This window comes from Emiliania huxleyi, assembly GCF_000372725.1.
Source record: "Emiliania huxleyi CCMP1516 unplaced genomic scaffold EMIHUscaffold_264, whole genome shotgun sequence".
In the NCBI taxonomy this organism is placed as follows: Eukaryota; Haptophyta; order Isochrysidales; family Noelaerhabdaceae; genus Emiliania; species Emiliania huxleyi.
The window spans coordinates 37729-64096 of NW_005200057.1; the positions used below are offsets into that span (position 1 = coordinate 37729).

The following is a 26368-nucleotide window of genomic DNA, read 5'->3' on the forward strand; positions in this document are numbered from 1 at the left end:
GAGGGTGGCGAAGAGGTCGACCGCGCTGAGGTAGAGAGCGGCACGTCTGAGAGCGGCGCCTGGGTCGATGCAGAGGGGGGGGTATGGCGAGGGAATCCTCCCGGAAACCGGCGTTTTTTCATGTGAGATCAACACGCCGAGCTCCGCCAATCCCCGAGGAAAGCGGCGGGTCGGAAAAATTGGTCGGCTTTGGTTTTCGAGAAAAAAAATCAGCCGCCGGCATGAGCGGCGCCAGCCGCCGCGCCAGCCTCCTCCTCGCGTCCCTCCCGCTCTCCGCTGGTCTCTGGGCGCAGCGGCCCGTGAGGCCTCGCGGCGAGCCTCGCGGCCGCACACCGCGTGCGGAGCACGCGGCAGAGGCGGAGGACGTCGTTCGCTGCGTGCGCGGGAGCGTCGACGTCGAAGGCGTGAGCATCCCAGTCGCGGTGTGGTGCCAGGATTCGAGGCGGCCGACCGGCGGTGGCGGCGCGTGGGTGCCGACGGAGGAGTACGGCTACACGGTTGACATTGGCCGGATCGCCTCCAAGCTCCGCGTCGGTTGGCTATCTTGGCTGCCGTCGAGGACCTACTCGCTCGCTCCGGCGGGAGTGCCTCCCTGGCGCGGCGCGGCTTGCGCGTCCCAGGCGCGCGCCGGCGACGCGCTCCTCTTCGCGCACGGCTTTCTCGGCTCGCCGTTCGACATGGCGCACGCTTGCGAGGCGCTGGCGAGCGACGGGTTTGTCGTCGCGGCGCCGGAGCTGCCCGAGTCGCTCGCCGCGTCGTACGAGGCGCGGGAGGGCGTGACGCGCGAGGCCATCGTCGCCGCGACGCAGGCGGCTCTAGGCGACGAGCCGCGGCGCTGGGGCATTTGGGGCCACTCGGCGGGGAGCGGCACGGCGCTCTCCCAGCCGGGCGAGTTCGCACTCGGCCGCGCGTGTCTCGCGTGCCCTCTCGGCCGCGCGCTCGAGGCGCGCGTCAACGATCCGCTCTTCCTCTGCGCGTCGGAGGGCGACGGCTGCAACCGCTTCTCGGAGACGTCGCCCGCGGACTCGCTCACCCTGGCGGCCGTGAACAAGGCGCCGCCCTTCTCGACCTTTGAGAGCGCCGACCTGGCCTACGCTGGCCCGAGCCTGCCCCGCCGCGGCGTCCTCCTCTTTCGCGAGGGCGACGCCCTGCTGCCCAACCACATCAGCTTCCTCTGGACGCGCACCAACGAGGCGCTCTTCGACCTGCTCTCCGCCTTCCTGCCGCTCGCAAAGGCGCTCAACCTCTTCCTGCTCGACTTTGACACGGAGAAGGAGGCGCGACTCGCCGCGCCCACCGCCGCGAAGGTCGTGCCGGCCCTGCGCCGCTTCTTTGGCAGGAATGCGGTCGGCGGGTAGGCGAAAAAATAAATACGAAGCAAAACAGGCGATAAGAATTCTTTTTCTCGCCGTAATTCTTTTTCTGACGACTGCGCAGTGTGGTGGCAGTTGTCAGCCTCGGGTTCTACACCCTGATGTCCTCGCGACGCACGCAGCGCTCGGCGCCCACCCCGCCGCCGCCGCAGTTCAGCTCCTACGGCGTCTCCGCTGCCATGTACAACCTGGACGTGGCGTCCCAGCAGACCGCGACACTACCCTCGCTCCCGCTGCGCATTCCTGCCGCCCTCGCCCCCGACCCGGACGGCGTCGCGCGCTCCAGCTTGATAGCGAGGCTTCCAGCGAACAGCGCGGCGCCTCCGCCAGTGAGTGATCCAGCGCAATCGTCGCCCGCCGTGATCGCGGCGCAAGAGCGCCACGTGCGCGCTGCAGAAGCGCACACGGCGGCTCAGGCGGCCATCAAGGCTGCACAGGCGAGAAATGCAGCCGCCCGAGAGGACTCGCCTGCTAGCACGGACGAGAGGCCACACGCACACCGGGAAGTACGCGCAACTTCATCTCTGGGGGCGAGATGCGGAGCAGGGACCCGTCTCGCCCGACTCCCACCGCCCAGGCGAGCTGCACGCCCGCGCACAATTCGCTCGGCCTCCCTCTCGAGGAGAGGCTGCCTCCTCCGCCGCTGCTCGGCGCTGAGAGGCTGGTGGCGGTGCGGCTGCGCGTCGACGGCGCCGCCCTCTCGCCGCCCCACCCGGAGGCTGTGTTTGAGGACGAGCTGCTCTGGAATGCCGCCGGCCCCGTAGATGCGGAATCTAGATGCCGGCATCTGGATGCGGTGACGCGTTCAAGCCTGCGGCGACGCCTTGCCTGAGACCGCACCACACAACCCGTGCGCCCGTGCCTGCCCCGCGTGTGCGTGTGCTCCTCCTCTCCCTCCCGTGCTAGGACTCTGCTCCCCGATATGTTCCGCGTAGGCCGGCGACACCTCGCTCTCGCCCTCCGACTTTGCGGCGGAGAAGGAAACGTCTTGCTCCCACCAACGAGCCCGAGGGGCGAGTGCCCCGGTGGGTGGGCGGACTATAGGCGCGCGCGGCGGAGGAGCTGTCGCTGCCTCCGCCTTTCGCGGCCGCCATCGCCACTGAACTCACCGCCCAGGTCGCCGCCGCTGAAAAGGCCGCACCGCCACAAGAAGCCACACACACGCCCCCGCCCCCGAGGGCGGCTGCCCGTCTCTTCGTCTCACTCCTTCCGGGACGTGAGCAGGCGGCGCGCGCCGCCGCAAAGGCTGCCGCCGCGGATGCCTCCCCAGTCGAGGTGAGCTGGCAGGCGCACAGGCGCGGGCTCGAGCTGAGCGACCGGCTGCTGTGGCCGCCAGGCGGCTCCTAGAGGAGGCAACAGGAGGCCCTCGCGTGTCGGAGATCGCCGCAGCCCGACCCGCGCCTCTCCACGGGCACACCGCCGCACACCGCCGCACACCGCCGCACACCGCCGCACACCGCCGCACACCGCCGCACACCGCCGCATCCTCGCGCCGCGCCCGCCCTGTGCGTCCTCCCAGTCCTCTCCCTCTCTCCCTCTCTCCCTCCCGCCCTCTCACTCAGGCGGCGGCGGCCTGACGCCGGAGGAGTACGCGCGGCAGATGGCGCGCGAGCTCCGCCTCCCTCCAGACTTGCAGGCGAGGCAGCGCCACCGCGCCAACCAAAGCTATGCAAGCCCAGGCCCCCGCCCCAGTCCTGCTGCCCCGCCGCTTCGTTCGCTCGCCGTGCCGACGCGTCCGCCCATTGGCCGATTGCTTCACCCCCCCGCCGCCTCTCGCCCGCCCCAGGCGGCCGCCGCGCTCGCTCTCCGCAGGGAGACGCAGGGCCTCCTCCGACCTGCCGCCGGCCTGTCCGAGCCGCTAGTGCCGCTTCACGCGCCCTCGGTGCGGCGGATAGGCGGCGCCGGCGCCGGCACGGCCGCCGAGTCCGACCCGCCGGTGAGCCTCGGGCGAGGGGCGCCGCGTGGCGCGTGGCGAGGCTGTTCACAGCGCGCACTCGCTGTGAACAGGTCCGGCCGGAGAGGGAGGCGCTGCTGTGGAGCGTCGCGCTGCAGCCCGCCGGCACCAAGCGAGGCGTGAGCGAGGCGGACTTGTCTGCGGCCGACCGGCGCGACCGCTACCGAAAGCGGCAGTGAGGAGGGAGGGCCGCGGGTTGGCATATTAGCGGCGGAGTTGCTTGTCAGCCGCATCCCCGCGCGCGTTGGGCTCTCGGCAAGCTCACGTGTGCGTGGCTGGGGCTGCGCTTCGGACCCGCTTCGGCATGCGATTCTTGGTCGATGATGTATTGTTTTTAACTTTGTTGGGCGCCCATGCACAAGAAACGTACGTACGTGAGCGTGTGTACTCGCTGTAACTTGTGACTTCACACTGGCGTGAAGCCCTGTGCGGGTGTGGGCCCCGCCGCTGTCGCCTCAATTCACATAGTTCATAGCTCGCGCTTCGGCCGCCGCTTGCCCTCGCTCGCGGCGGCTTGCGCCTCACTGCGGCCGGTGCCGGCGCTCCCCCTCAGCGCCTCCCTCCATTCGGCAAAGGCTTGCGACGCCTCCTTTCCCGACATGGGCTTGCCGTTGACCGTGATGGTCGCGCCCTCGGCGTTCTCCATCGCCCGCTGCAGCAGCGGCTTTGCTGCGGCGGCGAGCCCCTTCAGTGCGCGCTTGAGCAGCCACTTCGCCGGGTTCATACCCACCGGACCGATGAGCCGCTCGACGAGCTCAGTCAGCGGGTCCTCCGCCGCAAACAAGTCGTCGAGCACCTTGCCCAGCATCTCCTCGGCGCGGCGCAGCGCCTGTGAGGGCGAGCGGTCATTGGCCTGTGCAATCGGGCATCTCTCGGCCATCTCTTGCACGCTCGCGCTCGCGGCGCTCCCACCTCCGCCATCGCCGCCTCTGCCTGCGCCCGCATCTGCGCCTCCTCCTCCTCGCTCATCGCTGCACCGCCACCACTGTCACCGCCCCGGCCGCCACCTGCACGTTCACCGCCAAAGCCGCTGCCGCTCGGCTGCTTTCGCCCGCTCAGGATCTCGTACGCCTCGGACACGCGCAGGAAGGCTTCCGGCGACCCGCCCTTGTCCGGATGCGTGGCGATGGCGCGGGCGCGATATGCACGCTTGAGGTCCCCGCCGTCGTACCCGGCTCGGAGATCCAGCTCCTTCAGCGCCTGCTGCCGCGACATGGCTGCGGCGGCGTGCACGAGAACACAGAGCAGGCCCGCGTGGAGATGGAGCGATTTCATGAGGCGACGCTGTGCGAAGCCCGAAGCTCACATGCGGCTGAAACGCGCGAAGAGGAATTTTCCGAGCTCACTCACCGGGACTGGCGGTCTCGCAGGAAAAAGAATTTTAGGAAGCTAAGTCAGCTAGGCACGGTGGCGGCGTGCCGTCCTCCCATCCCTCCCTTGGGCTGTCTGTTTTCTTTCTTTCTTTCTTTTGACACTAGGCACGGGACTGGCGCGCACTGGCACTAACACAGGTACACCACGGGAGCCGCCTAAGCGACTCCTGCGAGGACGGCGAGGCAATAAGGTCCGTGCACTCGACCGCCCTCGCCGCAGGCGGAGCTGCGGCGCCGAAAGGCGAAAGAAGCCGAGAGAACAAGGGAACGGCAGGCGGCGGCGGCGGCGCAGAACGAGGCAGAGGAGAGCGACGCGACAGAGGAAGAAGCGACAAGCGAGAGCACGACGAGAAGGGGGCGACCGCGAGGTGGCATGAAGGTTGCAGCGAGAAGCGGCGAGAGACTGCGAAGAGAGGGAGGCGCGAGAGGCTCCTCACTAGGCCGACTCCCATTCGCCGTCGCACTCCGTGGGAGACCGTCGGGCCGAAGCCCGTCAGGCACTCTCTCCCTAACCCTAGCCTTAGTGTGTTTTGTTGCCTCCGTCCTTTTCACACTCGTCCTGTCGTGTCCGTCCACTGTGATTGCGGCCGTCCACGACTACGTCGTCTCTAGAGAACGTATACAACCCCCTTCTGGTGTCGACCGCGCCCCCCGCGGGGCACGGCCGGACGTGGCAGCGTCAACTGGTCACGACCAGCACTTTGGGGGAGTCACCTTCACGCTATCCCAGATATGACTGGCGACTCGCTGGCGGGGGACCTCGGGGAGGTCCCCGCCAAAGATGTCGCAATCATCGCAAAAGCCGCTTCTGAAGAAGCCACAAAGTGGCTCAAGCGAAACAACGTCGAGGCGGGCGCCGGCACGCTCGCCTATGCCGGCACCCTCCTCAAGGTCAGCACCTCCAGCGACCAGAGGACGCGGACCGGCATCTTCATTCTCATCGCATCAGGGGGCACCATCTACATCGAACCCCTCTCCAGCAAGGTCATCGCGAGCGACAAGGTCAAGGACGCGCTCGTCAAGCTGCACCAGCAGACGGCGGAGCACCGCGCGAGCATGTCCGAGTACGTTGAGCTCCTCTTCACCAACAAGGTCAAGCTGCCCCAACAGTTTGGAGGCCCCGCTACCACCATCACTCGCACCCTGGTGGACGACCCCGAGCTCAACCGGTTCGTCTCCGTCTCGCACGTTGACAAGCGCGCCCTCGCTGCGATCAACAACGCCGTCTACCAGGTCCTCCTCGACAAGATCGTCGTCGGCGAGCGGCCCCGCGAGGAGGCCGAGCAACGTCACCTTCATCGGCCTCAGCGGGGAGGCCGCCGACGCCTCTGTCGTCGGCGACCTTCCCCTCGTGCTCACCGACGCCGCTGGGAGGGAGTTTCCATACCTCCTCCGCGGCGTCCGAACAGCGCCGGATCCCGCGTCCTCGCGTCCTCGTGCGATACACTGCGAGAGCTGCCTCGGTGTCGCCCAGCTCGGTCAAAGGGCTCGCTCGAGCGACCACGTCAGACACGCAAGCTGTCGAATCCATTTCACGCTTGGGTTGGTTTCTTACGACGGCGTTCGGGGCGGTTGCCGACCTCTTTGGCGAAGTGGTAGATGATTCTCTTGGTTGGCCGCGCGATGCCGCCCTGCGCCCTGGCTTTCGAGACAAATGTTGACGATTCCGTTCTTGACAATGGAGCGCGTCGTAGTTCGAGTACTGTCCCTTGTGCTCACACCCACACAGTGTGCACCAAAGATGAACCCTGCACAAAGATCGCCTGGGCGGGGACTTTTGCTCCTTTCACCCATCTCCTAGAGGTGTCCGTTTTATTTATTCATCTCTCACACCTCCCAGCCAAGTAGAAACGAGTAGGCAGAGGGAAGCTTCGCCAGCAGTGACGCTGAAATCTCGCATCGTGACATTGCACCTTCCCAACAGCAAGTGACGTTGCCGTTCGGCGACGAGAGCCTGTGATGCAACCCGTGTGCTGGCATCCGTCGTGACGCAGTGACTGATCCGGGAGTGAAATCTGACACACCGTCGCGACAGATTGGTCGTGAGACTATGCAGCGGCGGCGATCGGCCGCCACGGCTGCGTGGTGGCGTGGCGACGAGCCGTCGCTGCGAGCGGCGTCTCCGGGAGGCCTCTGGACGGCCTCGGCCCGGGTCTGCGAGGCCGTGGGTGTCAGAGGCGGGCGTGAGGGTCTCTCTGGCGCCTGCGGGTGGTCGGCCGCGCCGCTGTGATTTTTTTGAGAGCGCGACCACAAGACGGGTGGCGACGTCGACCACGTCGACGCGGAGCCGCTGGCGATTTAATATTTAAGATCATACTTGATCAGGCACACCTCCCCGTATCTCCCCGTATCTCCCCGCATCTCCCCGCATCTCCCCTCATCTCCCGCCACACACGTCCCCGACACGTCCCCGACACGTCCCCCCACAGGATCATTTCTGTAGTATGTTCTTCCACTCAGCGACTGTAGCTGAGCTACTTCTTACGATCGAGATGACGACCTATACCATCCGGCGGGTTAGGGACACTGCGTTGGAGCCGCTTGCGGTTCCCTCGCTGGAAGAACCTGCGGTTCTTTTCTTGAGGCGCCCCGCCGGATTCGAGTCGGATCGATTTTTTTCTCCCTAAATTCTCTTTCTGACAGCGCCAAATGGCCGAAGCTCCTTGCTCGCTCCGCTCGGTAGGCTGGTTGCTGGTAGCACCCCAGCACCGGGGGGGTCCTGAGAGCTCTGGTCGGTGCTCTCTTCAGCACAGTAGTGGGCCCCGAAAGAACTCGCGCCGCCTCGGGCGTTCCCGCTCGGCCGTGCTCACCTCACCATGGACCTGTCCGCCCTCCCGCTCCCGCCCTCGCGGCTCGCTCTCCTCCACACCGCCGGGTACCGCAAGCGCAGCGACCTGGACGGCGTCATCGCGGCGACGCTCGCGCAAAAGATTGGCGGCACGGCGGCCGAGGCTGCGCGGCTGCTGGCCAACGTGCACTCGGGCGGCAGCAGCTCGGACGACCTGGGCGCAAACTACCTGCGCACCTCGGCTCGCACCGGCCTCGCGCTTCTGCAGGAGGAGCGCGCCGCCCAGAAGATTGTCACGCTCGTGCAGCCGCTCGACGAGCTTCTCGGCGGCGGCGTGCGGCCGGGCCAGCTCACCGAGGTTGCGGGCGTGCCCGGCGTGGGCAAGACGCAGATGGGGATGCAGCTGGCCGTCAACGCCGCCGTCCCTCACGCACTCGGCGGCGCCGGTGGCGAGACGGCCTACATCGACACGGAGGGCTCCTTCTCGGCGCAGCGGGTGCGCGAGATGGCGGAGGGGCTCGTGGGCTCGCTGTGGCAGAGCCTCGTGGCGTGCCGGCCCGAGGAGCGGGGCGCGCGGGAGGAGGCGCTGCGCGGCCTCACCTGCGAGGGCGTCCTCTCCGGCATCCACGTCTTTCGCTGCCACGACCTCGCCGAGCTGGTCGCCGCGGTCAAGGGTCTCTGCGCGTTTGCCGAGGGGCGCTCGTCGCGCGTGCGCCTGGTGGTGGTCGACTCGGTCGCGTTCCACTTCCGGCACGAGAACCTCCCCTTCGCGCGCCGGCTCCAGCTCCTCGGAACCGTCAGCCAGGCGCTCCTCGACTTTGCGCGCGCCGAGCGCGCCGCGGCGGTGCTGGTGAACCAGGTGACGACACCTCGCAGACACTGCCCAGACATTTCCCAGAGATTGCCTGGACGCTTCCTAGACACTTCCTCTCTTGCCAATCAGGTGACGACGAAGGTCAACGACGCGACCAACGACTCGTTCCTCGCGCCTGCGCTCGGCGAGTCGTGGGCAGACTGCCGCACCAAGCGCGTGCTCCTGGAGTGGCAAGGGTTCGACGGTGTGGTAGTGTATGATAGGCGCACACCTGCCACACCAAGCTGATGCTCGAGTGGCGGCAGCGCACCCGCGTCGCGCGCCTCTACAAGGGCGGCCCGCCCGGCTGCGTGCCTTACCAGGTCCTCACCGAAGGTGTGCGCAGGGCGGAGGGCGCAGCGGCGGCGGCGCCCGAGCTGGCTGCGGCGTCGCTCGCGCGGCAGCGGGACGAGCAGGCGGGCGCTTGGGCGGCGCAGGAGCCGAAGCGGCAGCACACAGGCGACTCGTGAGGCGGGAATCGGACGAGCGCCCAGTGGCAGCTCTCCCCTGTCCAGAGTCCACGCACCGCGCATGCACTTGAGGAGGCTTTCGGGTGGCTGGGGTGCACTTGCCCACGGCTTCTCTTGCTACTTCTGTCGGGTGACAATCGTACGTTCGCCTATCTTTGTCTATGTCCGCCGCGGTGTAATAGTGAAAGAGACTGTCGAGCGGGAGGAGAAGTAAATACCTGGCAGGTTTTAAACCTGCTACGTACCTGGGTACGAACCCTACGTATACGTGCATGTTTATCTTTATGGGGTCTGCTGAAGTGAGTGAACGAATGGCGGCGTGGGCTGCGAGCAACGAGCTGAGAGCGGCGACATGAATCATGATGCTGAACCGCACACACAGTCACAGAGCCGGTGTGCGCGGTTCACAGCGGGCCCGAAATGCCCTGCCGGTACCCCTGCGCGACCAGCGCATGCGCTGAGCGGTGCGCCCTGCCCCTCGCCCACCAGAGTGCAAGGCAGCAGAGGAGTCCGCCGCATACCGCTGCCGGCCCGCCGCCGCCCACCGCCGCCCAACCCTCCGGCGCGGCTGCCTCGCCGGCGGCGGAGAAGGCGGTGAAGGCGGGCTCCGCGCCGGGCTGCGGCTTCAAGCTTGGGACGATGAGGCGGTCGATCGCGTTGTGGTACCTACGCGGTGCTCTCGCAGGGGGGTGGGGAGGAGAGGCGCGGCTGCGGCGTGGGGAGGAGAGGCGCGCGCATGTACGGCTTGTACGACTCGCCTGCAGGAAGGTTCAGAGAGGGTTCAGAGAGGGCCCAGAGAGGGTTCAGAGAGGGTTCAGAGAGGGTTCAGAGAGGGTTCAGAGAGGGCTCAGAGAGGGTTCAGAGAGGGCCCGGAGAAGAGAGGGGTCCCGATGTGCCCTGCTCACGCCACTCGCCTCCAAAGAGGTAGAAGGCGCCACTCGACGGGTCGCGGACAACGCCTTGCCGGTAGCGGTGAGTCGGCGAGCTCGGCGTGCTCACGCGGCGCCAGCCTCCTCCCGCGTACACCCACGCGTCGCCGTAGCACGTGCACCTGCGGCAGGCCGACTCGCGCACTGACTCTCGCGCCCCCGACTCTCGCGCCCCCGGACCTCCCTTTCCGCAACCCTCGGCTCGGACAATCTCCGTCAATCTCGGTCAATCTGAGTCAATCTGAGTCAATCTGAGTCAATCTGAGTCAATCTCGGCCAGTCTCGCGAGCCGCACCCGGGCGTGCAGTGTGCTCCGCCGTACAGCAGCAGGCTGTCGGGCGGCGCCGCGACGAGGGAGGCGTGCGATCGGGCAGCCGGCGCAAGCGGCACGGGCCCGTGGCCCAGCCGGCTCTGCGTGAGAAGCGACCAGCGCCGCGTCGTCGCGTCAAAGTGCCACAAGTCGTCGAGCGGGGTGGGCGGGGAGCGGCTGCCCGGCTTGCCGCGCCGCGTGCCGCCGAAGACGAAGAAGCCGCGCCCGTCCGGCGCCGCGCCTACCGCCACTCCCTCGCGTGTCGGCGTCGCGTCGCGAGGCGGAGAGGGCGCGGCGGGGAGGGCGCGCGCTTGCGGCGGCGGCGTGGCGCGTGCCCGGGTGCTGCCCTCCTGCGGATGCGACCGCCGCCGCGTCGTCCACCTGCCATGGTAGTGATCGAGATCAATTGGACGACGATCGGATGAGAGACCCACCAGACCTTGCGAGCTCCAGGCCGCACCTTTGTCCACGCACGGGCGGCGAAGGAGAAGCGCCACGTGTCGTCGCGTTCGAGCCCGCCGTAGACGTACATCGCGTCGCCTGCGGCAGGCGGCTGGCTCTGAGGGAGGGAGGGAGGGAGGGAGGGAGGGAGGGAGAGAGAGAGAGACAGAGAGAGAGAGAGACAGAGAGACAGAGAGAGAGAGCGGTGGCGTCGCGCCGACGAGGGCGGCCACATGCAGCGCGCGCTTCGGCGGCGCCCTGCCGGCCGGCGTGACGGACGACCACGTGAAGCTACTCAGGTCGAGCCGCCAGAGCTCCGAGTTCCACGCCTTGAAGACATAATTGTGCAGCGAGTGCTTGTGCCCGCCGTCGTCGCCGCCGTACATGTAGAGGCCGCCGTCAAACACGACGGCGGAGGCGGAGTAGCGCGCCGACGGCGCACCGTGCCGTTCGCCGCGGTGCACCTGCCGCCACGCGCCGCGCGACACCTCAAACACCCACGCGTCGGACAGCCATGCCGGCTGGCGGATGTCGTGGTTGTAAAAGTAGCCGTGCGTTACGACGATGCGGCCTTCGTGCCACACGACGCACGCCGAGTAACGCACCGACGGGTGCGCGGAGTCGCCGATCATCGGGCGGTGCTCGGGCAACACCACGTCCCAGGCGGCAAGAGTCGGGTCGGGCATCGTCGCGCGCTGGATTGAAGAAAAATGCGGCAGCCGGCGGTATGAACAGGAGCGTTGTCGGGCATTGGGAGGCCAGAAGAAAAGAATCCGGCGTGAGGAGACCGGGGCGCGCGCGAGTCCTCGACCGAAGAGAGCTGGCCCCACTTCCCGGGGAGGGGCGGCGTGGCGATCCAATGCCGCCGCCCTCGCCCGAGGAGTCGGGCATGGGATCACCGTCGGTGATAGCGACAGAATCGGACAGAGTCAGAGAAGACGAGACGGTGGCGGGGCCGCGGCTGAAAAAGGCTAGCAGGGGCTAGGAGGGGAGGTCGGGCCCCGCGCCCGTCGGATGATCATCGGAAGGCGAACAAGAGGAAGAACTCAGAGGAGAGGGGAGCCTCCTCCGGAGTGATCGTCGACCAGTCCAGTGCGATGGCGTCGGCAGCTGGCAAGCCAGTGGTGTCGCAACGCACAGCCAAGCAACGGAAAGGCTTCTGCGACCACCTCGAGGACGGCCGGATGGATAATCAGAAAATCATCGCCGTGCTGGCAGCGCTGAACGTCGCTTCCCTCTGCTGCTATGCCGCCGAGTACATGGCGACCGGACACGTCGTCGCTAGTTCGGGGACGAAGGTCTCGGGCTGGCACGAGGTCCCGGCCACCGTCGCCTTTTTGGGTTTCGTGCATCAGGCCTTCAAGAAGGGCGGCTGGCACGCGCTGATCGGAAAGGTCTCGATCGTCGCGGCGGTTCTGTGCCTAGCCTTTGTGGTCCCGAATCTCAGGCCCGGCATCCTGATGCAGTTCGAGTGGGCCGAGGCGCTCAAGCGCTCCATGGGCGACGGCGTGCTGGTCCTTCTCATCCGAGTGTGGAACGAGGCCGTGAATATCCACCAGTTCATGCTCTACGGAGTGCTGCTGCTGCACCAGCTCTACAGAGGCTACGTGGCCGTGCGGGTGCACAAGGACGTCGGGCAGCACAAGCGCCACATGCAGAGCGCCACCATGTTCCTCTTTGGCCCCCTCGCCCAGCGCTTCTGCTTCAACCACCTGACGCCCAAGCGCGCCGAGCACGCGGTGCTGTGGCAGGTTGGGACCTACTCCGCCCTCATGCTCCTGATCGACCAGTCCGCCGCCAGGCCGACGCTGCGAGCCACGCTGGCCCTCGCCCTCGTCCTCGCGGGGGTCTTTGTCGGCCGAGGCGAGAGCGGCTTGCAGTGCATGCTCGTGATCGCGTAGGGAGGGTATGCGCGGTCCGCGGTGAGGGGGCCGGGCGTGTGTGAGTGAGCGAAAAAGCCTGCAAAGCTATAAATAAATAAAACGGGCACGCCAAACGAGGGGTGGGAGAAGGACAGGGTTCCCACCTGCAAAGCTGAAAGAAAGAAAGAAAACGGACAACCCAAGGGAGGGATGGGAGGACGGCACGCCGCCACATAAATAAATAAATAGAGCAGTCATCTCCAGGGAGAGATGGGCGACGCACACGAACACAGAGGGACAGTGCGCACCCCGCCCCGCTCGCAGGGCGTGTGCATCACACAGCACGCCGCCACCACACAGGGCAAAGACAGAGTAAAATTCTTCTTCTCCAGTGTTTAAATTCTTCTTCTCGCGATGTCCACCCCGCCGCGCCGCCACTCGCGCCGCCTCGCCGCCGCCGCCTCCGCCGCGCCCCCGCCAAGTACGCCGCCGCCCGCCCGCCTCCTCGACCTCCCCACGGACCTCCTCGTGCGCGCCCTCTCTCGCTGCGACCCCGCCGACATCGCTCGCGTCGCGGCCGTCTCGCTGCTCTTCCACGCCTCGCTCGCCGTGGAGGCCATCCGCTTGTGGGCGCAAGAGCGCGGCTTCGAGCTGCCGGCGCAGCCAGAGGGCGAGAGCTGCGCCGTGCGGTGGCTGTGCTTTGCTGCGCTGCTGCGCGAGGCCAACCCGCCGGTGAGGGCTGCGGCAGGCTCCTCGCACAGCCTCTTCATCGACGGCGAGGGGCGGCTCTCGTCGTGCGGCTCGGAACCGGAGGGCGAGGAGGAGGACGAGGACGAAGAGGAGGTATTTCAAGGCCTTCTCGGCCATGACGAGAGCGTGACGCGGCTCAATACGCCGACCCGCTTCCCTTCTCCGCTGGGCGGCGAGCGTGCCGTGAGCGTGTCGGCGGGACGCAAACACAGCCTCGCAATCACCGCCGACGGCGCTGTCTTGAGCTGGGGCGATGAAGAGTTTGGCAAGAAGGTGGAGGCCTTTGCTGGGCGGCGCGTCGTCGCTGTGTCGGCTGGAGCCGATCACAACCTCGCCCTCACCGCCGATGGCGCTGTCTGGAGCTGGGGCTGGGGAAGTTTTGGCGCGCTGGGCCACGGCGACGAGCAGGACCAGCTGCAGCCGAAGAAGGTTGAGGCCTTGGCAGGGCGCGTCGTCGCTGTGTCGGCTGGAGGATACCACAGCCTCGCCATCACCGCCGACGGCAGCGTCTGGAGCTGGGGCCGTGGAGCCCTTGGCCGGCTGGGCCACGGCGACCGGCAGAGCCAGCTGCTGCCCAAGAAGATCGAGGCCTTGACTGACCTGCGCGTTGTCGCTGTGTCGGCGGGATACTTTCACAGCCTCGCCATCACCGCCGGTGGCGCTGTCTGGAGCTGGGGCGCTGGAGAGGATGGCCAGCTGGGCCACAGCGACGAGCAGGACCAGCTGCTGCCCAAAAAGGTCGAGGCCTTCACCGGCCAGCGCGTCGTCGCTGTGTCGGCTGGATGCGACCACAGCTTCGCCATCACCGCCGATGGCAGCCTCTGGAGCTGGGGCCGTGGAGAGGATGGCGAGTTGGGCCACGGCGACGAGCAGCGCCAGCTGCTGCCCAAGAAGGTCGAGGCCTTTGCTGGCCAGCGCGTCGTCGCTGTGTCGGCGGGAATCGACCACAGCATCGCCATCACCGCTGACGGCGCTGTCTTCACCTGGGGCGGTGGCGAGACCGGCTGCCTAGGCCACGGAGAGGACCTGTCGAACCAGCTGCTGCCCAAGAAGATCGAGGCGTGGGGCCTGGGGCGGTGAGCGATGGGGGGCGGAAGCCGGAACGGAGCGGGGTCTTTGATGAGCCTGTGAGTCTGTGAGCCTGTGCCCTGACTTGGCACTTGGGGGTATGAGGAGAAGGACATTTGCGCGCAGGCGGCGCCTAGGGCGGCGCGGGCGGCTCGCGTCGTCGAGGCTCGAGCGGACGCGCTTTTTCGTGTACAATTTCAAAAAAAAACGCATGGCGGTGACCCCGTGTGCGTCTGCGTGCGGGGCGTGAGGTGACTGGAGTGACTCATATATGAACCCCACACACACACCACCGCGGGGTATGGGCCATGCAGCGCGCTGGGGGCGGCGCGGGACCAGCTCCTCTCTTTCCGGTGGGTGGGTGGGTGGTGGTGGGGGGGGGGGGCAAGGGGGTTCATTTATTCACAACACGCACGTGACGCCCTTCGCCGCGCACGCCGCCCCGAGCGCGACGGCCGCCGCCTCGCTCGCCGCGTGACGCCGGAGGGACAGCCGCGCGAGGCTCGCCGGGGCGTCGTCCGCCGCGACCGCCGCCGCCAGCGCCTCGACGCCTCGGTCGCCCACCCCATTCTCGTCGAGGTGCAGCTCGCGGAGGGAGGTCGCGCGCGGGAGCGCCGCCGCCAGCGCGGCGGCGCCCTCGTCGCCCACGCCGTTCCAGTTGAGCGAGAGCTTCTCGCACGGCGCCAGCGCCCCGGCCGCCATCAGCGACGCGATGGCCGCCGCCTCGGCGCCGCCCCAGCCGAGGTCGACGAACTCGAGCACCGCCTGAAGCAATCGTGCCACGCTCTCGCGCTGATGGCTGGGGCCGCGGCGGGTGGGTGAAGAGATGGGAGGCTGCAGGCAGGCGGCAGAGGCATCGAGACAGGGCAGCAGTGGAAGGCATGCACACTGGAAAGGCGTACACAGGAGTGAGAGGAGGAGGAGGCGGTGGGGCGGATGCAGCAGTGAGAGGCGCGCGCCGCGGCGGCGAAGCGCTCGGCGAAGCCGGCGCGGTAGAGGTCCGCGACCAGCGGGCGGTCGCACTTTCCGTTGGTGAAGCCCTTCGACTCGAGGGCGGCGGCGAACTCGTCCGGCGGCAACGGCGCGCGGCGGCGCTGCCGGCACTGCGCCTGCAGCTCGGCCCACCTGCGATTCACCGCGCCGTCGCGCTTAGAGCCGGCTGTCACAGGTCTGTGGCGTCGGTTAAGCTCTTATGAGCGGGTGACAGGTGGGGAGCCGAAGGAGGGGAGCTAGCTTCCACGAGCTGGGCTCGCCGGCTCTTCTCGCCCGTGTCGAGGCCGAGGTCGAGCAGCTTGCGCGAGTCTTTGACGAGCGCCGCCCAGGAGGCCTCGCAGAAGCACCAGCCGCGGTCGGGGTACGGCGCGGTGTTGCCCGACCGCCTGTACCGCGCGGGGTCGTCATAGTCGGGCGGGAAGGCGGTCAGCATAAAGACAAACGTCTCCGGGTGCGAGTAGAAGGCGCCGAGGCTGCCCAGCGCACGCTTGAAGAGCACGTCCTCCGCCGGGTACCGGCCGCCCTCGTCGGTGTGAGTGCGCGGCTGCGGCGCGCCTCCGGCGCCGCGGCAGCGTTGGTGGATGCACATAAAGTCAATGAAGACTGCGAACCGGCCAAAGGACTTGACAAGCAGTTTGAGTGCGCGGCCAACCACGCGGAGGTTGTGGCCCCGAGGGTCCGGGTGGTCGGGCTGGAGCCAGCAGTGCGAGCAGCAGGCGATGCGGAGGAACGGGAACGGGTTCTGCGCCGCTTTGAGCTCCGAGAGGGAGACAAACGCAGCATCGGGCAGCGCCTGGCGCGGCAGCATTACGCCGTCGGGTCGCTCGGACTGCTCGATGAGGTAGCTTGCATCGATGAGCGCCACGGCGCCAGAGGAGAGCACGCTCTCGAAGTCGGAGCCGCCGCGCGCGAGCCAGAGCTGAGCGGCCTCGTCGGTGACAGCGACACTGGTGGTAGCGGGCATGTGCGGTTGCATATCTTGGCCGCGCTGCGCTTCGATGAGACGCGAGTTTGTTGCGTGGCTTGGGGGCAACAGCTCCTTGACGTCTAGGGGCGCCTTTGGCCCTGGCGGCGGCGGCCCGGCGTGGGAGCCAAAAGAATTGAAACCCGCGCGCAAAGTTTTCTTTTCCTCGCGATCATAAGGAGTGCACAGATTGGGTGTTTCCACAATCAAACCGTCCGTGAAGAGTGCTTGATTCACGGACAGCGAGGCTGCCCGCATGTTCAATCGTTGCCCGCAAGCGGAGCTCCCCACCGGGGGCTTGAAGACACTGAGCCGAGCGCGCGCCGGCGGCGGACCGCCGCCGGCGCGCTCGCTTCGGCGGATGGCTGAGCGGCACAGTTTCTGGCCGCCCGGCCTGCGAGCTGTCGCCGCGAGACGATCGAAGGCGCTCAGTTCAAGCGCGCCGCCATGCCAGATCTCGCCCCACGCCCCGACCAGACCAGGCAGTGCGTGCAGGAATGATGCAGGCATGATAACCGGGTGTGGTGAGCACGCCAGCGGCACCGCTGCGCACTCTCAGGGTCGCAGCCGCCGATCTCGTGAGGGAGGGGCGTGGGTCGGGGCGGGTGCGAGAGAGTCGAGGAGCGCGGCGCGCGCGTGCGCGCGTGGGGTAAGTCGGTTGATATTTCATCACTGGTATAAAAGACCCAAAACGGCACGCGCGCCGCGCGCACGCGCGCTCGCATCACCTCACAACACTCACAAATCAAAGAGATGCGGGCAGCCGCTCGCGCGAGGGTTTCTTCGATCAAAAAAGGGACGTCCGCGAATCTGTGCACGGCTCATGTTCACACCATATGTCCAAACCGCCGCGCCGCTCGCGCAGCCTCCTCGCCACCACCGCCTCCACCGCCGCGCCCCCGCCAGAGACGCCGCCGCCCGCCCGCCTCCTCGACCTCCCCAGGGAGCTCCTCGTGCGCGCCCTCTCCCGCTGCGACCCCGCCGACATCGCTCGCGTCGCGGCCGTCTCGTTGCTCTTTGACGCCTCGCTTGCGGTGGAGGCCATCCGCTTGTGGGCGCAAGAGCGCGGCTTCGAGCTGCCGGCGCAGCCAGAGGGCGAGGGCTGCGCCGTGCGGTGGCTGTGCTTTGCTGCGCTGCTGCGCGAGGCCAACCCGCTGTCGAGGGCGGCAGCGGGCCTTCGGCACAGCGTCTTCATCGACGGCGAGGGGCGGCTCTCGTCGTGCGGCAAGGCTGAGAGTTGGCAGCCAGGACTGCTCGCCTCACGGCGAGGGCGTGACGCAGCTCAACCAAACGCAGCGGTTGTACGACTTGTGTGATTGTTTAGGGCGGGAGGTGGGCTGACAGATGGCAGAGCCGGACGACAAGAAATAAAAACACAGAACAGAGCCGAAAGCGACACCCCAGCGCGCCGGGAGAAGCGCCGAGGCGCGAGAGCCCTCGGGGGGGCTCGAGGCGGGAGAGCGCAGCGCTGCGCTCACCCCGCCGCTCGCGCGCTCAGTCCACCTCCTCCATCTTGGAGCCCTCGTCGCCGTCCTCCTCGAGGGGCGGCAGCTCCTCGACGTCGTCCGCCTCGTCGTCGTCCTCGATGGAGAGGCCGAGCTTGATCATGCGGTGGATGCGGCCGGCGAAGGTGGCGGGCTCGTCGAGCGAGAAGCCCGAGGTGAGGAGGGACGTCTCGAAGAGCAAGTGGACCAGGTCCTTGACCGTCTTGTCGCCCTTGTCGGCGGCCGACTTTGCCTTGAGCTCCTTCATGATCGAGTGCTTCGGGTTGATCTCCATCGTCTTCTTGGAGGCCATGTACGAGGACATCGACGAGTCGCGCAGTGCCTGCGCGCGCATGATGCGCTCCATGTTCGCGGTCCAGCCGTACTCGCCCGTCACCAGCACGCAGGGCGACTCGGTGACGCGCTCCGACATGACAACCTTCTCAACCTTGTCGCCGAGGATCTCCTTCATCAGCTTGCAGAGCGGCTCGAAGTCGGCGGTGAGCTCCTCCCACGCCTTCTTCTCCTCCTCGGTCTCCTCGAACTTGAGGCCCTCCTTGGTCACCGAGACGAGCTTCTTGCCGTCGTACTCCTTGAGCTGCTGCACGCAGTACTCGTCGATCGGGTCCGTCATGTAGAGCACCTCGTAGTTGCGCTTCTTGCAGCGCTCGATGAAGGGCGACGTCTCGACCGCCTTCTTGGTCTCGCCCGTGATGTAGTAGACGTCCTTCTGCGACTCGGGCATGCGCGAGACGTAGTCCTTGAGCGAGGTCATCTCGTCGCCCGACTTGGTCGAGTGGTACATGAGCAGCTCGGCGAGCTTGGCGCGGTTGCCAGAGTCCTCGTGGATGCCGAGCTTGACGTTCTTGGAGAACTGCTCGTAAAACTTCTTGAAGTCCTCGGTGTTCTCCTGGATCTCGCCGAAGAGCTCGATCGCCTTCTTGACGATGTTCTTCTTGATGACCTGCGCGGCGCGGCGGGGGGGAAGGGGGTCGGAGGGAAAGTGTGGGCGGGCGCGGCTCGGGGGGCGCGCTGGCGGCGCGCCTTGAGGATCTTGTTCTGCTGCAGCGTCTCGCGCGAGATGTTGAGGGGCAGGTCCTCCGAGTCGACGACGCCCTTGACAAAGGTGAGCCACTCGGGGATCAGGTCCTCGCAGTTGTCCATGATGAAGACGCGGCGGACGTAGAGCTTGATGTGGCCCGAGTTCTTCTTCTTGGGCTCGAAGAGGTCGAAGGGCGCGCGCTTGGGCACGAAGAGGATCGAGGTGAACTCGAGCTGGCCCTCGACGGAGAAGTGCTTGACGGCGAGGTGCTCCTCCCAGTCGTTGGAGAGCGCCTTGTAGAAGGCGCCGTACTCCTCCTTGGTCACCTCCTCGGGCTTGCGCGTCCAGATGGGCTTCTGCTTGTTCATCAGGTCCCACTCGTGCGTCACCTCCTTGACCTTCTTCTTCTTCTTCTCCTTCTTCTCCGCCTCCTCGTCGACCTCCTCGATCTTGGGCTCGTCGCCGTCCTCCTCCTTCTTCTCGTCCTCCTCCTCGTCCTCGTCGTCGTCCACCTCCTTGTCCACCGTCTTCTCGGTCCAGAGCGAGATCGGGTAGTTGATGAACTCGGAGTGCTTCTTGACCAGGTCCTTGAGGCGGCGCTCCTCGAGGTACTCGAGCTGGTCCTCCTTGAGGTAGCACATGATCTTGGTGCCGCGCCCGAGCGCCTCGCCGTCCGCGTCCTTGCGCACCGTGAAGGAGCCGCCCGCCGCCGACTCCCAGACGTGCTGCTCGTCGTCGTTGTGCTTTGACGTCACGACGACGCGGTCGGCGACGAGGTAGGACGAGTAGAAGCCGACGCCGAACTGGCCAATCATGTTGATGTCGGCGCCCGCCGACATCGCCTCCATGAAGGCCTTGGTGCCCGACTGCGCGATGGTGCCCAGGTTGGTGATCATCTCGGCCTTGGTCATGCCGACGCCAGAGTCGATGATTGTGAGCGAGTTGTTGGACTTGTCGGGCACGAGGCGGATGTAGAGCTCGGGGTTGCCATCGAGGACCGACTTGTCGGTGAGCGACTGCGGAGGGGGAAGGGGGGGCGGGGGCGTGAGCGGTGTGAGCGGCGCGGCAAAGTGGAGGATTCCCCCGGGAATCTCGGGGCGGCCGCAACGCCGTGCGCGCGCGGCGTGTTTGTTTGGGGGAGGGCGGCGGAGGGCGGCGGCTGCGCCGCCGCGCCGCCGGCGGACGGCAATGCGGCGGCGCCGCGCGGCGGACGGCGAGCGGCGGCGCCGCGCGGCGGGCAAGACGCCGCCCCGGCAGATGGGGCGTGCGCGGCGCGCGTGTGTGCGAGCAGTCGAGCACGCCTGGTGACGGATCTTGTCGAGCGCGTCGGACGAGTTGGAGATGAGCTCGCGGAGGAAGATCTCCTTGTTTGAGTAGAAAGTGTTGATGATGAGACTCATCAGCTGGTTGATCTCAGCCTGGAAGGCAAACGTCTCGACCTCCGCCATGGCGACTGGTTGTTCTGCGGCGCGGGGAGGAGCGGGGAGGTGGGTCGCCGGGCGAGTCGGCGGAGGGCGATGCGGGTGTGGCGGAGGAGAGGCGGCGAGGCGGGGCGAGGCCGGGGCGGGGCGGGGCGGGCGAGCGGGCGAGCTCTGTGCACTTGTGGATGTGTCGCGTAGACTCGTCTAGAAGCAAGGTCGTCAGTTTGCTTTTCTTTTCGCAAGGCCGCAAGGGCGATTCCGAAAGTTGTACCGGACCCTCCACCGCTAGCACTGTCTGGTACAGCCCCGCTATCTCTGTCTGGCCGACTACAGTGTGCAGCGGAGAGGCGCGAGTCGGAATAGATTTGCAGGCCTCCTGCCTCCCCGATGCCGCAGGCGCCTCCTGCCATGCGCACGCCCTGCCCTGCGCTGGTGGACCGGCTCACTGCTGAGGCTGGCCTAAGCTACGAGCCGCCAGTGCCACGCCCCTCGCCCCGAGGCCTCCCCCGCCCACCCCTCCCGCCCCGCCCGCGCCCGCCTCGCCCACCGACCACCGCCATGCCACCCGCGGGCGCGGGGCGCGTGGGGGGCTGGTAGACAAAGGTCGCCTGCGCCGCCACGTGCGCTCCGCAGTTGGCGATCGGCAGCGCCGGCTGGCGGCAGGCCGGGCAGTTGGTGTCGCGCTCCAGCACGCGCGGCGCACACGTCTCGCAGTACAGCGCGTGGCCGCACGCGAAGCGAACAGACCGCGGCGCCGACCAGCAGAGGTCGCACAGCCGCGCCTCCCCGTCCGCCTCGGCCGTCACCGCCCCTGCGAGGCTCTGCGATGGCGATGCCGCCACCTCCCCCGCCGCTTCGACTAGCGCCTCCAGCCGCGGCAGCGCCTCTGCGAGCGGCATCCGCTTCCTCTTCCGCTCGTACGCCAGCCCGACCACGAGCCGCGCCACCTCCTCGGCCTGCGCCGCCGACCAGCCCGCGTCGGCCGCTGCGATGGCCTCCGCCGTGTCGGGCTCCTCCATCGCATCGTCGCACGCATTGAGCAAGCCAAGCGCGCCGCGGCCGGTCAGAGCGACGAGCAGCGTGATACCGAGCGCAAAACCATCGGTGAGCTGCGAAGCCTGACCGTCGTTGAGGATGATCGGGTCCATGTAGCCAGGCTTCCCAAAGATACGCTGCGTCGACAGGTGCGAGACCTGCTGGCTGCTGCCAGCCGTCGCCTCTGCCGCGCGCGCGAGGCCCACGTCGGCGAGGTAGCCGTTGCCGCGCTCGTCGAGCAAGATGTTGCCCGCCGAGACGTCGCGGTGCAGGATCATCGGCGAGAGCGTGTGCAGGTAGTGCAGCGCTCTCGCGGCGTCGCGCAGCACGTGGACCCGTGCGGCGGAGGAGAGCGGCGGAGGCGCCGTCTCGAAGCCGAGCATGCGGAGCCGCTGCAGCGCGGCTGGCGTGCGGTAGAGGCGGTCCTCGAGGCTGCCGCCGCGGCAGAGGGGGTAGACGAGGCACGCGCGCTCAGGCGCCAAGCAGGCGCCGAGCAGAGGGAGCAAGGACGGGTGGCACGCCGCGCTGAGCGTGCGCACCTCGCTCTGCAGCTCGGCGAGGCCTTGGGCGCCGACACCGACCAGCGCCGTCTTGACGGCGAACCCGCAAGCGACGCGCGGAAGCGACGGCAGCGCGTCGCAGCGGTAGACGCGCCCAAAGCCTCCCTCGCCCACCTTGCGCGCCTCGGCAAAGCGGTCCGTCGCCATGATTAGCTCGTCGAGAGGGACGGCGGCGGGCGGCGCGGCGGCGGCGGCGAGGGCGGCGACACTGGCAGGAGCCGCCGCCTCTGCTGCCTCCGCCGCCGCCGCTGCCTCCGCTGCCGCCTCCGCTGCCGCCGCCTCTTGAGCCTCCGCCGCCGCCACGGCCGCCACTGCCGCCTCCATAGCCGCCGCCTCCGCCGCTACCTCCACCGCCTCCGCCTCCGCCTCCGCCCTCTGCCTCGCCTCCTCCCCCTCCCTTGCCGCCTCCTCCCTTGCCCTCGCCTCTGCCTCCTCCCTTGCGCGCGACGCCGCCTCCGCCTCCTCCGCCGCCCGCGCCGCCGCATCCTCTGCTACCAACCGATCCGCTTCCTCCGCCACTCGCGCCTCCTCCGCCGCCCGCGCCTCCTCCGCCTGCTCCGCCGCCCGCTCCGCCGCCCGCGCTGCCGCCGCCGCCGCCTTCTCCTCCTTCTGCCGCTGCCGCTTTAGCGCCCTGGCCTCGCGGACCTTTCGCTCCGCCAACTCGTCGCGCAGCCGCCACGCCGCCCGCAACGCCTCCGAGCCGTCGGCGGCCTGGGTGGTGTTCGCGTTGATCGCCGCCCTGAGCGCCTCGAGATCGGCGTCGCCTCGCTCGCACGCCTCAACCGCCTCGCGCAGCGCAGCCTCGGCAGCATCGCGCGCCTCCGCCGCCTCCGCTGCCGCTGCCGCATCGCGTGCGGCCGCCGCGGCCTGTTCGGCTGATTCTGCGACCGCCCTCTCCCCCCTCGCCTCTGCTGCGGTCGACGAGTGCTCCTCGAAGGCGCGCACGCACTCGGCGTGGCCCTCTTCCTTGGCCCATTGAAGCGCCGTCTCGCCGCTCGCACTGCGCGCCGCAGTGTCAGCGCCCGCCCGCAGCAAGCGCCGCACGACGGCGGGGCGGTTCAAGAGGGCAGCGGCTATCAGCGCGGTGACGCCCTTGCTGTTCTGCAGGTTGATCTCAGCGCCGTGCCGTATCAGCAAATTGACCACCTGCTCGCGGCCTTCCTGGGCGGCGTACATCAGCGCGGTGTTGCCCTTACTGTTCTGCAAATTGATCTCCGCGCCGTGCTGCAGCAGCAGCTCGACCACCCGCTCGTGACCTTCCTGGGCGGCGCCCATCAGCGCGGTGTAGCCGTTGCTGTTCTGCACGTTGATCTCCGCGCCGTACCGCAGCAGCAACTCGACCACCTGCTCGTGGCCGTACACGGCGGCGCCCATCAGCAGCGTGATGCCGCTCACCTTGCCTCTCTTGTACGTCGCGTCGGCCCGCCCACCACTGTCGAGCCACTCCAGCACTGCCGCCTCGTCGCCTCGCTCAGCAGCTGTCACGACCTCGTCGGAGTCAGCCATGTCACCGCTCAACGGCCGCCCCGCCGCCGCAGCCGGCGACAGATTACCCGGCCGCACCCGCACGCTCTCGCCGCCGCCCTCGAGCGCCACAGCGTACCGCCCGCCCTCGAAGCTCCCCGCCACGCCCCGCTGCCCGTTTAGCTCGGGGCGGGAGGAGAGCCCGCCGAGCTCGACTCGCTGGCCGAGCAGCGGCGCGTCCACAGCTGCCGCGCCCGAGGAAACGCCGCCCGCACCTCGGCCCTCCGCCACCGCCTCGGCCTCTGACAAGACCTTGACGCACTCGGCGTGGCCCTCCTCCTTGGCCAGCTGCAGCGCCGTCTTGCCCTTTTCATCGTGCGCCGCCGCGTCTGCGCCCGCCCGCAGCAAGCGCCGTACGACGGCGGGGCGGTTGAAGAGGGCGGCGAACATCAGCGCGGTGAAGCCTTTGCTGTTCTGCAGGTTGATCAGCAAGTCGACCACCCGTATCAGCAAGTCGACCACCCGCTCGTGGCCGAATCCGGCGGCGGCCATCAGCGCGGTGTCGCCGTCGCTGACCTGAAGGTTGATCTCCGCGCCGTGCCGCAGTAACAGCTCGACCACCCGCTCGTGGCCGTTGCTGGCGGCGCCCATCAGCGCGGTGAAGCCGTCGCTCCTCTGCAGGCCGATCTCCGCGCCGTACCGCAGCAGCAAGTCGACCACCCGCTCGTGGCCGCGGCTGGCGGCGTACATCAGCAGCGTGAGGCCACTCACCTCGCCTCTCTCGTACGTCGCGTCGGCCCGCCCGCCGCCGTCAAGCCACGCCAGCACCGCCTGCTCGTCACCTCGCCCAACCGCTGCCACGACCTCGTCGGAGACTGCCACGACACAGCTCGGCGCCCGCCCCGCCGCCACCGCTGGAGAGAGCGTCTCCGCGACTCTCGATCCAGCCGAGGAAGCGCCGCCGGAGGAAGCGCCGCCTGCGCCTGCGCCGCCGGCTGCCGCCGCCGTGGGCCGTCCCGCCACGACCGACTCCTTGACGTGCTGCCTGAAGGCCTCGACGCACTCGGCGTTGCCCTTCGCCTTGGCACACTGCAGCGCCGTCTTGCCGTTCTCAGCGCACGCCGCCGTGTCTGCGCCCGCCCGCAGCAAGCGCCGCACGACAGCGGGGTGGTTGAAGAGGGCGGCGGCTATCAGCGCGGTGTAGCCGCCGCTGTCCTGCAAGTTGACCTCCGCGCCGCGCCGAATCAGCAAGTCGACCAACCGCTCGTGGCCGTAGTTGGCGGCGCCCATCAGCAGCGTGAGGCCGCTCACCTTGCCTCTCTCGTACGTCGCGTCGGCCCGCCCACCACTGTCGAGCCACTCCAGCACTGCCGCCTCGTCGCCTCGCTCAGCAGCTGTCACGACCTCGTCGGAGACTGCCACGCCACCGCTCGACGCCCGCTCCGCCGCCGCCGGCGACAGATTACTCGGTCGCACCCGCACGCTCTCGCCGCCGCCCTCGAGCGCCACAGCGTACCGCCCGCCCTCGAAGCTCCCCGCCACGCCCCGCTGCCCGTTTAGCTCGGGGCGGGAAGAGAGCCCGCCGAGCTCGACTCGCTGGCCAAGCAGCGGCGCGTCCACAGCTGCCGCTGCCGCGCCCGAGGAAGCGACGTCCGCCCCTGCTCGGCCCTCCGCAGCCGCCGCCGCTGCCTCAGACAAGATCTTGACGCACTCGGCGTGGCCCTTCTCCTTGGCCCACTGCAGCGCCGTCATGCCGCTCGCACTGCGCGCCGCAGCATCTGCGCCCGCCCGCAGCAAGCGCCGCACGACGGCGGGGTGGTTGAGGAGGGCGGCGTGCATCAGCGCGGTGCCGCCGTCGCTGTTCTGCAGGTTGATCTCAGCGCCGTGCTGCAGCAGCAAGTCGACCACCCGCTCGTGGCCTTGGTAGGCGGCGTGCATCAGCGCGGTGAAGCCCTTGCTGTCCTGCAGGTTGATCTCCGCGCCGTACCGCAGCAGCAACTTGATCACACGCTCGTGGCCGTAGTTGGCGGCGCCCATCAGCAGCGTGATGCCGCTCACCTCGCCTCTCTCGTACGTCGCGTCGGCCCGCCCGCCGCGGTCAAGCCACGCCAGCACCGCCTGCTCGTCACCTTGCTTACCTGCTGCCGCGACCGCATCGGGGGCTGTCACGCCACCGCTCCACGCCCGCTCCGCAGCCGGCGACAGATTACCCGGCCGCACCCGCACGCTCTCGCCGCCGCCCTCGAGCGCCACAGCGTACCGCCCGCCCTCGAAGCTCCGAGCCACGCCCCGCTGCCCGTTTAGCTCGGGGCGGGAGGAGAGCCCGCCGAGCTCGACTCGCTGGCCAAGCGCGTCCACAGCTGCCGCGCCCGAGGAAACGCCGCCCGCACCTGCCATCGCCAGGGCGGTCATTTTCTTTTTCCAAGAGGTTTCCTACTTTTCCGGCGAATTCTTCAATCCGAGCCCGCGAGGGCCGCCAGTCGCGCTTCCGACGAGGCTGCGCCGCTTCGCCATGAGCCGCCTCATCCGCTCCTTCACCGACTTGCGCGCCCGCAATAACGCCGGCGAGGACGTCGACTTTGGCGCCTTTGCGGACAAGGTAGTCCTCGTCGTCAATGTAGCGAGGCACTGAGACACGAGGGAGGTGCCGGGCCTCGTCGGGCTGGGAAGCAAGTACTTTGAGAAGGGCCTGCGCGTGCTCTTCTTTCCGTGCAACCAGGCACAGTCCAGTTCCAGTCTACCCACCACCACTGTTGCGACGCCTCGCCCTCCCCGGGCCCATCCCACCCACCGCGGTCTACCCACCGCCGCCTCGCCCTGCCCGCCCCAGTTTGCCTCCGAGGAGCCCGGCACCGCGGCCGACATCAAGGCCTTCTACGTCGACGCCCACAAGTTGCCGGCGGCGTCGCTCATGGAGAGAGTCGATGTGAACGGCGCGAACACGCACGAGGTCTACAAGTTCCTGAAGGGCACACCCGAACTTGGTGAGAAAATCGAGTGGAACTTCACCAAGTTCGTCGTCGGGCGTGACGGACAGGTTCTGGGACGGTATCCCCAGCGGACGAAGCCAAAGGACTTTGACAAGATGTTTGCCGAGATGTTTGCGCAGGCGGAGAGCTGATGTGTCCGAACTGTCTCTGAGCGCGGCGGGCAGTGGTCACACACAGGTGACGCATGACGGGCTCGCGGAACAGGCCCATCTTGGAGCCACCGCGAGCGCTGAAGACCTGCACC

The 26368-nt window shown here is 68.2% G+C and overlaps 8 protein-coding genes across 8 annotated transcripts; 3 read left to right on the forward strand and 5 right to left on the reverse strand.

Moving 5' to 3' along the window:
• Positions 1 to 221: 221 nt before the first annotated feature.
• Positions 222 to 3506, forward strand: EMIHUDRAFT_238225 (hypothetical protein; the record flags this gene model as incomplete). The annotated part of the gene is made up of 7 exons (XM_005777199.1): positions 222 to 1354; positions 1438 to 1756; positions 1951 to 2133; positions 2418 to 2489; positions 2598 to 2698; positions 3186 to 3255; positions 3381 to 3506. 7 exons carry the CDS (start codon positions 222 to 224, stop codon positions 3504 to 3506), a joined length of 2004 nt encoding a protein of 667 aa, XP_005777256.1.
• A 290-nt stretch (positions 3507 to 3796) lies between these two features.
• On the reverse strand, positions 3797 to 4602 carry EMIHUDRAFT_238226 (hypothetical protein; the record flags this gene model as incomplete). Its single annotated transcript, XM_005777200.1, has 2 exons — positions 3797 to 4156; positions 4408 to 4602. 2 exons carry the CDS (start codon positions 4600 to 4602, stop codon positions 3797 to 3799), a joined length of 555 nt encoding a protein of 184 aa, XP_005777257.1.
• Positions 4603 to 7516: 2914 nt separating this feature from the next.
• EMIHUDRAFT_238228 (hypothetical protein) lies at positions 7517 to 8811 on the forward strand (the record flags this gene model as incomplete). Its single annotated transcript, XM_005777201.1, has 4 exons — positions 7517 to 7672; positions 8027 to 8347; positions 8432 to 8538; positions 8688 to 8811. The coding sequence occupies 4 exons, from the start codon at positions 7517 to 7519 to the stop codon at positions 8809 to 8811; spliced, it is 708 nt and encodes a 235-aa protein (XP_005777258.1).
• Positions 8812 to 9215: 404 nt separating this feature from the next.
• On the reverse strand, positions 9216 to 11177 carry EMIHUDRAFT_115773 (hypothetical protein; the record flags this gene model as incomplete). The annotated part of the gene is made up of 6 exons (XM_005777202.1): positions 9216 to 9477; positions 9554 to 9569; positions 9717 to 9862; positions 10168 to 10291; positions 10432 to 10609; positions 10725 to 11177. The coding sequence occupies 6 exons, from the start codon at positions 11175 to 11177 to the stop codon at positions 9216 to 9218; spliced, it is 1179 nt and encodes a 392-aa protein (XP_005777259.1).
• A 3396-nt stretch (positions 11178 to 14573) lies between these two features.
• Positions 14574 to 16128, reverse strand: EMIHUDRAFT_457677 (hypothetical protein; the record flags this gene model as incomplete). Its single annotated transcript, XM_005777203.1, has 4 exons — positions 14574 to 14741; positions 14820 to 14936; positions 15074 to 15280; positions 15412 to 16128. The coding sequence occupies 4 exons, from the start codon at positions 16126 to 16128 to the stop codon at positions 14574 to 14576; spliced, it is 1209 nt and encodes a 402-aa protein (XP_005777260.1).
• Positions 16129 to 17431: 1303 nt separating this feature from the next.
• On the reverse strand, positions 17432 to 20114 carry EMIHUDRAFT_443778 (hypothetical protein). The gene is made up of 3 exons (XM_005777204.1): positions 19956 to 20114; positions 18657 to 19670; positions 17432 to 18576 (listed from the first exon to the last, which is right to left on the reverse strand). Exons 1-3 carry the CDS (start codon positions 20100 to 20102, stop codon positions 17623 to 17625), a joined length of 2115 nt encoding a protein of 704 aa, XP_005777261.1. The 5' UTR covers positions 20103 to 20114; the 3' UTR covers positions 17432 to 17622.
• Positions 20115 to 21121: 1007 nt separating this feature from the next.
• EMIHUDRAFT_74063 (hypothetical protein) lies at positions 21122 to 21994 on the reverse strand (the record flags this gene model as incomplete). The annotated part of the gene is made up of 1 exon (XM_005777205.1): positions 21122 to 21994. A coding segment is annotated over one exon (873 nt), but the record flags the coding sequence as incomplete, so codon positions are not given.
• A 3652-nt stretch (positions 21995 to 25646) lies between these two features.
• Positions 25647 to 26255, forward strand: EMIHUDRAFT_74042 (hypothetical protein; the record flags this gene model as incomplete). Its single annotated transcript, XM_005777206.1, has 2 exons — positions 25647 to 25751; positions 25854 to 26255. The coding sequence occupies 2 exons, from the start codon at positions 25647 to 25649 to the stop codon at positions 26253 to 26255; spliced, it is 507 nt and encodes a 168-aa protein (XP_005777263.1).
• Positions 26256 to 26368: the final 113 nt, after the last annotated feature.